General features: G+C 42.2%; 1 protein-coding gene across 1 annotated transcript in view; it reads right to left on the bottom strand.

Moving 5' to 3' along the window:
- Window positions 1-15215, bottom strand: part of TKT (transketolase) — a 67329-nt gene that overhangs the window by 20066 nt on the left and 32048 nt on the right. The window contains exons 5-7 of the mRNA XM_089681852.1: window positions 6844-7035; window positions 3055-3173; window positions 1148-1341 (exon numbers count right to left, since the gene is read on the bottom strand). Coding sequence (XP_089537978.1) covers window positions 1148-1341; window positions 3055-3173; window positions 6844-7035 — 505 coding nt within the window. The remainder of the gene's footprint in view (window positions 1-1147; window positions 1342-3054; window positions 3174-6843; window positions 7036-15215) is intronic.

The raw sequence follows: 15215 nt of genomic DNA on the forward strand, positions 1-15215 counted from the left end.
TGAAACAGTTTTGTGAAGAGGAGTGGTCCAAAATTACTCCAGATCGTTGTGCAGGTCTGATCTGCAACTACAGGAAACGTTTGGTTGAGGTTATTGCTGCCAAAGGAGGGTCAACCAGTTATTAAGTCCAAAGGTTCACATACTTTTTCCTCCCGGCACTGTGAATGTTTACATGTTATGTGCAATTAAACCATGGCAACATCTAATGTTTGTGTAGTATTATGTTCAGCAGACTGTGTTCTTCTGTTGTTGTGACTTAGATGACGTTCAGAGCACATTTTATGCCCAACTCATGCAAAACTCCACGTAATCCCTAGGGGTTCACATACTTTTTCTTGCAACTGTATATACACAACCCTTGTATATGTGTAACTGTGGGGAGGGAATGCCTCAGCTGCTTATGATAGGCTTTGTTCAGTGACAGCTTCCTGGCAGGATAGGTCAGGCAAGTTTGGACCAGTATTCAAACACAAAAACAGCAGACCCAAATACTCCTGTGCTTGGGGATGGACTCAATAAAGGTTATGACCACATCAGGGATGTCCTGGGATGTACATTCCTTGCTGCCCTCAGAGGACCAGGGAAGTCCAAATGTACTGGATAAAAAAAAAGCAAACAGAGGGCGCACTGGCCTAGTGCATTACCTTAAAAAACATTTATTAAAGCGATAAAAGTAGATATTGTATTCACAAACAACAATAATGTCAAAGGCACATCATGAAAGAACAGCTCTGTCCAATCCGCACTACATGTCTATCTGCAATGGGAACCCTGGACTTCCAACAGTCTAACGCATTTCGAGGACTTGCCTCTTGGCTCTGAGGAAGAGGCAAGTCCTCGAAAAGCATGATGTGCCTTTGACATTATTGTCGTTTGTGAGTACAATACCTCCTTTATCGCTTTAATAAATGTTTTTAAGGTAATGCACTAGGCTGGTGCGCCCTCTGTTTGCTTTCTTTTTATCCATTATTCAACACGCCTGAGCTCATCCCTTGTCTTTCTCTGCATACTAATTCTGGGTTATTGACTGAAAGTACTAAGGCTAGGGGGATAATGTGGTAGCTGGGTTACTTGCACTTTAATAAAGTGAAATCAGCAGTCTCAGACACAATCTTTCACTCTAATCTTTTGATGAGCTTTCACATACCTTGTCACCCATCTTGAAATTAGGTGCAGAAGGCATCTTGATATTCTTAATGGAGACAGATGGTGCATCCTCCACAGGGAGTGCAGGTGTTAACTTCTTTTTGCTTTGGATTTTGCTTTCAATCTCCTTGATGGTTTGCTCTGCCAAGTCTTTTGGAAGTGGCTTTCCATGCCAGCTTTCCTTATCTTCCACACCTATCTCCCGGAAATTGAAAAATAATGATTCAGATTGTTGTTTCACCAATAGGTAGTCAAGAACAATTCATGAGTTACACTATTAGATAAAAGTTGAGCATCAAACCCTGACACAGAGAATAATAAAAAAAAACAATGATATTATCAGCATTGGCTCAACAACTGTGACTTCATTATTCCCAGTGACACAAAATTATCCAAAACGGTTGAAAAAAAAATATCACCTCAGTAATATATTTATTACAGCTAGCCTGTATATGGAAGTGGATGCAAGTTATAACCCCCTAAAGCTGGGGCTACACTGGCTACTAAATGTCCTTGCCATCGGGAGATTTATCTGCTTATCTGCAGTTTTCTTTTTTAGTATCATATTGATTTGTATTGGGAGATCATGAGGAAAGTGTCAAAGAGTAGTTACACCCCAACTCCAGCCAAAGGTTTTTATACATATTTGGATAAAACAGTGCAGGGAAGGATTAGGGACCCTAGCAGGTTTTTATTGTTATCTGGGTCCTCATTGGGGAGATTACCCTTCCCTTTCTGTAAAGACAGGAAAAGACTGAAAATCTCTCCAACGGACTCAGACAAAAACACATTTTTAGTGCTGGGAAGGTTTGAACTTCTGACAATGGAAAATTGTATCAAATACTTACCATAATTTTCTTTTCCTGGCGCCAATCCATGGCAGCATGCATGTGGTAGTAGCCTCACCTAATTTAACACACTGGATCAGTGCATAGCAATTAAGAATTGATGCCCACAAACAACCTATTCCCTGTACATCACTATGAAGGAACTGGGTGAGTTCAGTATGCTGCCATGGATTGGTGCTAGGAAAGGAAAATTAGGGTAAGCATTTGATATAATTTTCCATTTTCCTGGCTCCAACATGGCAGCATACATGTGGTAGACCAATAACTAGCTACCAGGGTGGGAAGTGAAGGCCAATCCTATCTTTTAAGAAAGTAGGCTGTTTGTGTTGGCATCAACTCTTTAAAGTTATGTACTGGTCCTGTGGACGACAGTAGGTGGGTCTACTACAGGTATGCTGCCATTTTGGTGCCAGGAAAGTATTTTTATGCTGTCTGCATCTTCCTGTCCTGATGACAAATGCTCCCCCATTTCCTGTTTTAGCATTTTAAGAGACAAACTATTAAAATTAAAATTTTAAGTAAACAAACACTGTAGCTTTAACTTTCTCAAGGGCCACTGCAGCCCTAGCCTATCAGTAGGGTTAGTGCCTTGCTTTACAATCAACAGCAACCAATCTACATTTCATTGTAGTATACAGGCTAACTGCAAACTGGATTTCATTTTACTTATAAGCTTTATTCGATATTTAATTTAGAATGGCGATAATCTAAAATAAAACATTACCTCAACTTCCAGCAAAAACAAAGGATAAGGACATTTTGAGGAGATAAATGGATTGTGTCAATGCACAATCATGATCCACTGTATGTTACCTGCTGAATGCAAGTCATAATGTGATCCAATCCCACGACCTACTGCAAGCGTTGGAATGTTCCTAGTGTTGTGTGTCGATAAACTTGTGGTAAAGCTGGACATTGCACTAGAAGTGACTTACACTGAGATGTGCAGCAAGTAGGATCTGGGACTGGCACTATGTATGTAGGTCAAACAACCCACTCACCTTCCCTTGCACACAATCTATTTTTTCTGGAATAGGAGGTCATCTTTAAAGATACATACCTGAGATTCCTTTGCCCTTGAAGGTTTTGGCAATGATTGCAGTTGGCTGGTTCTTCACACCAGTGAGTGCTTTACACAGCTCTTCCACGCTGTGCCCATCCACAACAACACTATGCCACCTTGAACACAAAGAGAACATCAAAAAATTTTGCATGATTAATGGAAATGAATCCTATCCTATCCTGTGACCAAGTCACGTAATGGTGCCCAAGCCAAATTCAGTACTTCCTCCTCCAGGTCTCTTTATAGCTTGCTGTCCAGTGACGGAATATGTGAGAAGAATTGCCAGTAGAAACTGATACGGATTCTCTGACTCTAAGGGCAAAGGTACTGACACTAGGTGGAAGAGAAAAAATCAAGTCCAGGTAACAATAAGTAACAATACAGTGGAGTTGATTTACAGTATTTTCTGGCGTATAAGACTACTTTTTATACTTAAAAATATACCCCACAAATTGGGGGTCGTCTTATACGTGGGGTATAAAATGTGAACCTTGAGTTTGTTTGGGTCAAGCTGGCTGGATGTGTGGTAATACTGTACATACAGTATACCGTGCTGAGCCAAGCTGGCTCAAAACAAATGTCCCTATGACAGATTAATCTGTCAGCCCGCTGGATGTGCGGTATATACAGTATACTACGCTGAGCCAAGCGGTTTCAAAATGTACCGGTACGTCCCTACTGTAATCAGCCCGCTGGATGCGTGTATGTACAGTAGCTGTGGCTACATACAGTATACACTGGGCCAATCACGGCGAGTGATGTATTCTACTAATGAATACAAAGCCTGCTCAGATTGGCTGAGTCAGAGAGGTGGGCTGATGATGTCACAACCTCAGCCAATCCGAGCAGGTTTTGTATTCATTAGAATACATCGCTCGCTGTGATTGGCCCAGCGTATACTGTATGTAACCTCAGCTACTGTACATACACACATCCAGCGGTCTGATTACCATAGGGACGTACCGGTACGTTTTGAAACAGCTTGGCTCAGTATACTGTATGTACCACAGTAGTATATACTCAGTATACTGTATATACCACACATCTGTCATAGGGACATTTGTTTTGAGCCAGCTTGGCTCAGCGCGGTATACTGCATGTACATTACTGCACATCCAGCGGGCGTTATATATACTGTATAGTGTATGTAGCCGAAGCTACCGTATTACCGCACATCCAGCGGTAACCATCTGATTTGGAATTTGATCCATATGATGACTGTCTTACAAATGTATCACAAGATGTCATTCATGAACTTATGATGTCAGAGGATGAACATGAGGATTTTGAAGGATTTTAAGTATCGGTAAGTCATAACCATTTTAATTAAAAAATCTGATGTTTTTAAATGGTGTTGCCTCGGAAGGGGGTAGTCTTATAGCCCAAAACCTGTGTTTTAACTGGAAAATTAGGGGGTCGTCTTATACACCCAGTCGCCTTATACGCTGGAAAATACTGTACTAAAACTGGAGAGTGTGAAATCTGGAGCAACTCTGCATAGAAACCAATCAGCTTCCAGGTTTAATTGTCAAAACTTAATTGAACAAGCTGAAGTTAGAAGCTGATTGGCTACCATGAACAACTACACCAGATTTTGCACTCTTCAGTTTTAGTAAATCAACCCCACAGTGTGTTGGCTTTGGTAATCTGCCTCAGCCAGTGAAAACAATGGAATCTATTACAGTTTTACAATCCACATTACATAATCAATAATCTATATATAGATAAAGTCCAGCTTGAGGTAAAATACGTTTTTAAAATTTTCTCAATACAGTGGGGAAGAGTTAGAAGCTCTGTCATGTTTTTATTACTGCCTGTGACCCCTCTGGGAAGATTACCCTCACTTTCTGTGTGGTCAACAGTCAAAGGGAAGGAAAATTTCCTTATAAATGTTGCAGACTGCAATATTAACCCAGAAGAGGTTCTTTCTTTTATGGTTGAAGTTAAAGAGACCATGTCAACAACTTAACAAAATGCAGGTAGAATCACATAAATGTATATTAAATTCTTACTTGCAGTGTTTTTCCTTTGCATTCAGTGATTTTGTATTCACTTGAGACTTTGAACTTGCTAAGAAATGTGACATTTCCAGGAAGAGTCAATTCCCTAGCACAGCTCCCTACTTCCTTGTATGTCATAGCCCTCTCCTCTTCGGGGAGTGTCTAATTACTGTCTGTGCAAGCCCAGCTCCATCTCCTCTCTCCTCATCTCCCTACATATTCTTGATGTAGCTGCTGGGAGAGGAGCAAACACTATGTCTCTTGAGTGACAGCTCTAAGTTTGCTGGGGCTACCAAAATCACATCCAAGATGGCGGTGACCAGCAGCAGTAGGGCTTTTGGATGTTTACCCACAAGGTAGGCTGTTAAAGGTAAATAACATATAAAATAAATTCAATGCATATAAAATCTTTTTTGAAGATTTTTTTAAAATTAATGGTCTGAAAACAAGTTCTCTTTAAGGTAAAAATAAGTTCTGAGTTGGGCTTTAAAATATGCCAGATAAATCTGCAATCACCTACATGGAACATGTTCAGGAGAATTTACTAAGACTGCAGCAAGCAGAATACGGAGCAGCTGTGCATAGTAACCAATCAGCTTCAATCTTTAATTTTCAATGATTACCTGAACAAGTTGAACACAGATCCTGATTGGTTACTGTGCACAGCTGCTCCAGATTCTGTCCTCTTAAGGTTTGAAAAATTACCCATTTAAGTAGATGCACTGATGTAAAATGCCTACGGTACGCAAGTAGGTGAACTGATGTAACAGGCCTACTATACACAATTATATGCTGCATATATACTAATTAAAATAAAGTAATATCTAACTCCCATCTTCTCCAGCAGATAAGTAAGCTGTACATATCACTCAGTAACAAGTCTTTTAAGTAACATCAGCATTAATACTACACCATACTAGCTGGGTTATAAAAAAAAATTATAAAAAAGAGAGCCCCGTAAACTTTGGGTCCAGTTGGAACAACACATGTGCCCCATTGATCTCCAACCTTACCCTGGATACCACGTCTATGCCGCCCCAATCTTTTTACCCTTAGTGTTTTCACTAAACATGTTCTTTGCTTATGGGATCGCGGAATGTCTACTCACTGTCTCTCCAAATATGTGGGGCCCATCATGACTCCGTTCTTTGGGACCCCAGCTTTCCCCCCCCCGCTCTTTCTGCCCCCTCTTTTTCGTAATTTGGAATAACCAAGATCACAGGAGATTGGCCCAGGTCCTTCGCTCTGACCCTTCCTTTACTCTCGACGACCCCCGCTACATCCTGCCTCCCATCTTCGTTCCCCTGGTTTCAACGACAGCAGGTGGTGTCCTTGTTTGTTCCTTTTCCTCTGTCTCCGACGTTTTTGCTTCACCGACTGGCTTTGAACAACCCCTGCTCCAATCTGAACCTCCCATCCATGTAGTTTCCCAATTGAATTCAATCCTTCTTTGAGCATCATCCCCCGATCTTCCTCCTTATACCAATGCCTAGGAGGCAGATCTATAACTTATCATCTCCCCATTGGATTGGCAAAAATGCTTCATCCTGACCCACATGCTATCCCCGGCTTCCAAAACTCAGGAAAAAGGCTTAAAACTGCTAACCAGATGGTATAGATGCCCATCGCTTTTTCACTGCTTCGACCCTTCAATCCCCGACACTTGCTGGTGTTGTCAACGCTCGCAAGGTACCCCGCATATTCACTTTCTGAATGTATTTATTTGATATCCTGGAGAATTTCTGGCCAATAAGACTGGAGTATTTCCTATCCAAACATCACCTACCCAAAGGCCTCACAGCGTTTCTGGTAGGTCTCTACTTTGTGCTGTAGAGGGGCAGGATCACTTTGTCCAAGGCGGTTAACATCGATGATGGCTGTAAGGTTATCCAGCTTGTACAAACCAGCAAAGTTCATGGCTTCCCAGACAGAACCTTCTGAAGTCTCTCCATCTCCAAGCAAACAGTACACTCGGTAGCTGAAAACAGTACAAGAAAAATATTCTTTTAATTGTTCAGAATGTTATTTTCCAAAAAGGCAACTCAGCTTTACAATGAATAAGTGCTTATCATGCTAAAAATAAAAAAATATTGCTTTCACCTGTCCCTGCTGTCCATGATAAAATCTCCTCTATATTAAGCCATCCCATATGTGATCTGTAAATCACTTTTCCTCCAAAAGCCATGTGTGCTCTCTTGTGCTTTGTAATGACCTTAAAGAGTTTGTAAAATCATTTTTGTTATTAAATAACAAACATGTCATACTTACCTGCTCTACTCTTCTAAGTGGTACCCTATAGGAACCTATTTCCTATGGGGTACCACCACCAGGCGCACTCCCGAAGCCACGCTGCCTGTGTCCATAGACACAGACAGTGTGGCTTGGCTCCGCCCCCCATTCTCTCGTCACAGAATTTGATTGACAGCAGCAGGAGCCATTGGCTAGGCATATCAAGATCAGGGAGAACCTCTACAATTAGGCACAGCGCTGAGTCGAGTGAGGACTCAGGCGAGTACAAGGGGAGGTGAGGGAGTGATATCGTTACCTAAACATTATTTACATTAATGCAGGAAATGTTTAGGCTTTAAAACCACTTTAAACAAGTTCGCTATATTGCCCATTTATGTATTTATACATGATGATCCTTTTCATCCTTTATTCGCCACTTGGAGAGAACAAATTCAGCTCCTCTAATCTTTCCTCGTAGCTAAGCTCCTCCATGCCTCTTGCATCAGTTCACTTGCCCTTCTATGCATGCTCTCCAGTTCCCTGAGATCCCCTATGAACTGGTGCCCAAAGCTGAACTGCGTATTCCAGGTGAGGTCATATGCTGGGTATACACGCATAGATTCTTTCGTTCAGCCCCATACAGCACAGATGGAGGAATCTCCTGCTGCAGCTATTGTAGTCTGACAGTCACAGCCAGCACCAGGGAAAGTGTCACCAAATCAGAAGTAACATTTTACACATTGCTTCCCGTTTTTTTGTAGGGGGGTGAGGTCGCACTAGGAGGGGGCATACTCCAGGAGTCATGGAAAGTGATCAGGCAGCTTTACCACCACTGGATCGCTTTCATTAGAAAGCCAACAGTCAGCTTGTGGAGTGTATACACACACACTACCAGTGGCTGCAGCTGCCAAGATCCCTCCACTGTCAGCAGTGAAAGGATTAAAGACATGGTAAACTCTCCTACCTGCACCTTGTATTTTTCATCCGCATAAAATGTGCATTGATCATTTAGTTTCATGGTGCCATTTGTGAGCCTATATGCACAGCCTATAGTACAGTAAATCTTCACATTCCAGCGTCAGTAATTTGTCTTTGTGTAGCAACAAGAGGCATTTGGCATGGCACTGCACAGAGTAATGCATGATCTCTGTCTGTAGTCTGAGACCTGACACTTCCTAGGAAGAAACTACATATCCCATAATCCCTGGGTCTCTCTGTATCATGATAGGTGAAAGCTACACAGTAATTAGATCTGACACAGACACAAGCAGGCAGAGCACTCACAGACACCTAGGGAGCTCACTCATGCAGCTTGGAATTGATATGTTTATCCCATTAGCACTCCCACATTTGTGATGCTACAAAGAAGGGGTGACAAGGCATGCGCTGGACACTGCGTGACCTGAAACAGGAAGTTGTCCTATCCGCTTGGTGCATAGGGACAGCTAGCTGAAGCAACATATGGACATAGAGAAATCGATCAGCCATGACACTGAAAACTGCAACCACAACATGTGATCCCATCACTATAAGGTAAGACAAACAAACACCACAGGGAATACAACTACACTAATATCCACATAAATTAGCAAATACATTTGAAAATGTACAATGGCTTTAGGTTTTACAGAAATGGGGGGGGATTTACTAAAACTGGTTCACAATCTGGTGCAACTCTGTATAGAAACCAATCAGCTTCCACGTTTTATTGTCTAAGCTTAAAGTGGTTGTAAAGGCTCAAGGTTTTTTACCTTCATGCATTCTATGCATGAAGGTAAAAAACCTTCTGTGTGCAGAAGTGCCCCCAGCCCCTTCAATACTTGCCTGAGTCTCCTCGTGATCTAGCGATGTGAACAACAGCCTCGGCTGTCCTGGGTCTCTGCCTCCTCATTGGCTGAGACAGCAGGTGGGAGCCATTGGCTCCTGCTTCTGTCAATCACAGACAATCAGCCAATGAGGAGAGAGAGAGGGTGGGGCCAACCCACGGCTCATGTGTGTGAATGGACACTCGGAGTAGCGGGTGCCCCCATAGCAAGCTGCTTGCAGTGGGGGCACTGAACAGGAACAGGGGCCAGGTGAGCCTTCGGGGGACCCAAGAAGCGGAGGATCAAAGCTGCTTTTTGCAAAACCACTGCACACAGCAGGTAAGTATAGAAGTGTTTGTTATTTTCACCCCCAAAAGAAGAAACCTTTAAAATAGCTTTAACCGCTTTCCCGCCGCCCTAAAGCAGATATACTGCTACAGGGCGGCAGGGGTGCGCAAAATCACACACATATATATATGTGATTTTGCATTACCAGGTAGGGGGCGCACACGAGCCATGCGCACCCTACCCATGCTGCTCTTTGTGGTCTCAGCTGTCAATCCCCAGGTCCTGGCTGGTGATTACTCGCTGGCACCTGGTGATCAAGCAGGATTACCGATGGAGGGAGAGAACTGTATGTAAACAAACAGTTCTCTCCCCTGTCAGCTCCTGCACACTGCTATGCATGGCTTTGCATAGCAGAGCCATGCATAGCAGTGAGCTTACAGTGAAGCACACACACATACACAGTTAACCCTTTGATCACCCAGATGTTAACCCCTTCATGCTTAGTGGCATTAGTACAGTGTCAGTGCTTTTTATTAGAAACGATCACTGTATTGGTGTCACTATGGATGTCAGTGACACCAAGTCAGTTCCCCCCAGTGTCAGAATGCCCGCCGCAGTCCCGCTATAAGTCGTGATTGCTGCCATTACTAGTGAAAATAAAAAAAAAAAAATCCCAGTATATATACCATTTGTAAATGCTATAACTTGCATGTAAACCAATAAATTTACACGTATTGGGAAGTTTTTTTAGCAAAGAAATGTCGCAGAATATATTTTGGCCTAAATTTATGACGAAATTTGAGTTTTGAAATTTTTTTACTGGACATGTTTAATAGCAAAAAGTAAAAAATATAGTTTTTTTCTCAAAATTGTCTTTTTTTTTATAGCGCAAAAAATAAAAAACGCACAGGCGGTCAAATACCACTGAAATAAAGCTATATTTGTGGGAAAAAAAGGACGTAAATTTAATTTGGGTGCAGCATTTCATGCCCGCGCAATTGTCAGTTAAAGTAACACAGTGCCGTATCGCAAAAAAAAAATGGCCTGGTCAGGAAGGGGGGTAAATCCTCTGGAGGGCAAGTGGTTAATTGAACAAACTGAAGGTAGAAGCTGACCGGCTACCATGCACAGCTGCACCAGATTCTGAGTGAACCAGTTTTAGTACATCTCCACCATAGTTGTTTTCCTAAATTTGTACTGACGGTTTTTCTTCAGTTTTGATGAAAACAGAGCTTGGCGGTGTTCTTAAAACTGAGATTATTTTTAGACATGTTCATTGCAAGCTAAGCAAACCTGGCATTATGTAAGAAGAGTATCTCCCAGCGACGTGCCAAGACTAAGAAAGGCGTTCGTGATAACACACACCTCCTCCTTTCAATGCCTGCAAGTCCCAGGAAAAGTTCAGGTGAGGTAATAAAAAGGCGGGAAGGATATCAAACGCCGCCAACAATACTCAGCTCACACAGACACTCCTCAACAAACACTGTGGTCATGCCTTTCTCCTGTCCTCATCCATCACAGCTCAATAATGGGCCATTTTGCTGCGAATGTTTATTTTTAAAGAAGTCAGACACCGGTCATGCATTAATGAATAAGAATCACCAGAGGCCCACTGAATGTGAGCCAAAACGTTCTGAAACTGAACCCCAGTCTTACCCTCTACAGTTGTGCAGACTCTTCTCCTGTACAGAAATTGCTTACTCTGATTGCACTCGTTGCCCTGAGCTCCTCATAGTGCACCAGGTAGATGGGGCCTGCCTTTTTTTACGGCTGGAGGACATCCAACATCATCTCCCACTTTTCTCCCCAAGCTTACTGTCCCTGTTGAGCCCCTTCATTCATTGGGGGGGGATTTACTAAGGATACAAATGGAGAAACAGAAAAAGGGCGCACTGACCTAGTGCATTATCGTTTAAAATAATTTAATTGAAGAAACAAAATAGGTATCATAATCACAATGGACATAATAACACAGGCATGTCAAACTGAACAAGATGTATGATCCAAACAACATCTGAGTCCATACGATGGAACCCTGGATGACCAACTGGCTAACGCGTTTCGAGGACACAACCTCTTCCTCAGAGCCAGGGTGGCTCTGAGGAAGAGGTTGTGTCCTCGTAACGCATTATCCAGTTGGTCATCCAGGGTTCCATCGTATGGACACAGATGTTGTTTGGATCATACATCTTGTTCAGTTTGACATGCCTGTGTTATTATGTCCATTGTGATTATGATACCTATTTTGTTTCTTCAATTAAATTATTTTAAACGATAATGCACTAGGTCGGTGCGCCCTTTTTCTGTTTCTCCATTTGTATCCAGTGTATTTGGACCACCCCGGTCTGTTGAGGGCAGCAAGCAGTGCATATTCCAGAACATTCCTATTGGGTCTACTGAGTCCTTTCCTAGCGCAGGAGTAAAGTGTTTGTTGTGGGGGATTTACTAAAACTGCAGCGTGCAAAATCTGGTGCAGCACTACACAGAAACCAATCAGTTTCCAGGTTTTATTGTCAAAGCTTAACCTCCCTAGCAGTCTGATTACGTCCATATTTCTGTGCTCAAAGTGGTACATTTTTTTGCATGGAAATATGTCTTTTTTTATTGTAGGCCTGTAATTTTTAGAAATAACTCACTGAAATCTGTCCAAACAAGAGTCTAGTAAACATCCCAGGTATGATAAAATTTGAAACATGGAATCATAAATTATAATATAATAAATAATCATAAAACATAATAATAATAAAAAATTTAATTTAATAATGTAATCAAACCAAAAACACTGAAATTTGAAATATAGCGCCAAGTTCGCACATCACTGAACTTAGTCGCAAAACCGTTTTCAGTGTCTGATGACGAATTTCCCCACGAATCATTATCACTCAATTCTGCAAGTGGTTCTGATTTACTATCGCTATTCTCTAGCTGGTCTAAAACTGCTTTTTACCTAAATGGACGCTTTTTGGACGCCATGGATGTTTCTCAGTTTCCAGGCAGAAAGAACAGTAAAAATGCAGGCAGGGCGCAAGACAAAGCACTCGGGACAAAATGTATGTGAAATGGTTTGATACAGTAATGTTTTACTATGTGAGTTTAGTGTATTGAGTAAATGTCACTTTTTAAATTTTTTAATTTCCCGCCGGTTCCATCTCCCATACGTCCCAACGCTCGCAGGGAACGGAACCCGGAAGACGGATGCCGGCATCGCCCGGAGGATATGGCCGGGGACTCTGCAGGGGGGACATCGCGGGAGCACAGGACAAAGTAAGTGCTGGAGGGATTCCCTGAGCAACGCTGCAGGGTAATCCAGAGTGTAGCTCAGGGTTACCGATTCTGGTACTGAAAGTTAACCCCGAGCTACACTCGGGAATACCACGGGGGGGGGGGTTAATTGAACAAGCTGAAGTTAGAAGCTGATTGGCTACCATGCACAGCTGCACCTGATTTTGAGTGCTCCAGTTTTAGTAAGTCTCGCCCCATTATGTTTCAGTTCTTTTCAATTTTGGAGGCTGAGCATCACATGTGGGCATTACCTAGGGCAGTCTGCCTAGCATTGCCCACTCCTTCAAATGGGCACCCACTTTTGAATGAATTTTTATATCTGCACAACTGCCCTCAGAACCCACCCCTGCTTGTTTCCGGACTGTGGGCACTTGAAACATTTTCAGGTAGTAATGTAGAGCACTCTGCCAGCCAATCCTACCCGTCATCACATAGAAAAGCACAGAGAACCAGTGAGTGATGTCACTGGGTCTAAAATAAATGGATGTAATGTAATACATTGAAAACAGAATGATTTTCATTTAAAAATAACAATACAATGTTGATGGGGAATGAGGGAGGGAGAAACAAGGAAAAATGTAAGCAGATTAAATTTTAGCTTTAAAGGTTAAATTCATGTTTTGTACTATATGCACCCATATTCAGGGTGTAACGTAAAAGCATGGTACAAATGCAACCCCCCCAGTTACAACATACAGGGGTTCATTCTCCCCCACCCACTCACCTGTAGCTGCTATAATTTTTTTAAAACAGTGTGGCTGTGCGGGGCTCCCCCACACAACTATGTCACTCGCAGAGATCTTTGAATGAATGAACTACAAGTCCCATCTGCCAACACAGTAGACTGGCTTACAGTTCTCAGTGCAGTAATCACAACACTCATAATCAATTGACACTTCCACCAGCTTTGCAACTGAAAGCCTGTATGGGCAGAGAGCTGGAGGAAGAGTCCACAGGAGCCTGGCATTGTACCCACAATCCACTGATCATAGGTGCAATACTTTGCAGGCTCCCATTAAGAAAATTAATAAATGCACCTTTTTGTGTCCTGAAAAAATGTGTGCATTTGTGTCTTTTTTTTTTACAGGTAAATGTAGCTTTTAAACAAAAAAAAAAACCTTTGAGTTTGGTGAAAATACATATGCATATACCAGCGCACTTCTGCTAAAAGTTGAGCGTTTGTCACGTAACCAAAAAACATTAAAACAAAAACAAAACTGCCCAAAGGGTAGGCAAAAGTGGTTACTATCGATGACAAATATTTACTAGGCATAGATATCTTTTGCAAAGACCACCAAATTGAGCATGCTTTTTTAAGCCTCTAAATTGTTGAGTTATTTTAGTGCACTGAAGTCTCTTCTTGATTATTGAGCCCCTAGAGATCCCAGATTCACACATGGATGTTACCTTGAAAGTCATTCTAGACAACATAAGCGGTGTGCTGCCGCGATATATAACCCATGTGTGAATTTCTATGCGTCCGGACGTTTTTATTATTTTTGTTTGTCTAGTATGTTTTGTATATTCATGTTTTCTATGTGCTGAATCTATTATGATTGATGTTTGCATCCACGCTGGTGTTTAATTCAAATCAAATAATAAAACTGTTTGTTTTATGATACTAAGTATTAAGACTCATTTTCTGCGACAACTATACCCAGTAAATATTTGTCATCAATAGTAACCATTTTTGCCTACCCTTTGGGCAGTTTTGTTTTCATTTTAAACGTAGCTTTTAAAGCCCAGTTTTCAATGAAGGGTTAATAGCACAGTATATATCATTGGCATAGCTAGCACCAAGCACTGGGGGGGAACACATTCTCGGGGTCTCCTCCTCATTGACTTGGTTCAGCAATGCCCTGCACTTTCCTACTATATGGGAGTCCCTGCACAGTTGTGGATTATGGCACCCAACATTATGCATAACATACCAGCAAAGTACCCCACTTTCCATCACATATCAGATCCGAGTGACAGTGCAGACTCCTAGGCTCTGATGTGTCATGACACAGCCGAGGAAAAACTTCCCCTTCCTGTATGTGCACTGCTCTGCAGAAGGTATGGTGAATGCTTGGCAAGGGGATGCTGGAGAGATGGGGATGTTTGAGCTAGGGCTGATTTTTGTGTTGGGTAGTGGGGATTTCTGTGCTGCATAGTAGGATTTCTGTGCTGAGGAGTGGGGATTTTGATGGATAGGAGTGGGGATTTTACTACTGAGGAGTGAGGAGTACTTAGGAGAAACATTTTTAGTGATGGAGAGAGGGGGGGATTTTTGCTGGGCAGGGATTTTTGTGTTGCAAGGGAGAATTTCACAGACTGGGATGAAGGTGAGATTTCTTGGAGAACAGGTATTTTTTGCTGACTAGGGGGAATGTTTTTTCTTGGGGTTAGGTTTTTTTCTAATTCAGTGGGGATAGTTTTCTTTGGGGGGTGGTTGAGGTGGATTTGTGCTGATGGGGTAAGCAAGGTTTTCTTGGATGATTGGGGAGGAGGGGGGGAGGGTTGATCGGAGTGGATGGAGAGAGGTTTTCATGAACAGGAATGACTTGCTTGG

The sequence above is a fragment of the Staurois parvus genome, unplaced genomic scaffold (genome assembly GCF_062004578.1).
Source record: "Staurois parvus isolate SC_StPar_1 unplaced genomic scaffold, SC_StPar_1.0 ptg000282l, whole genome shotgun sequence".
NCBI classification, from domain to species: Eukaryota; Metazoa; Chordata; class Amphibia; order Anura; family Ranidae; genus Staurois; species Staurois parvus.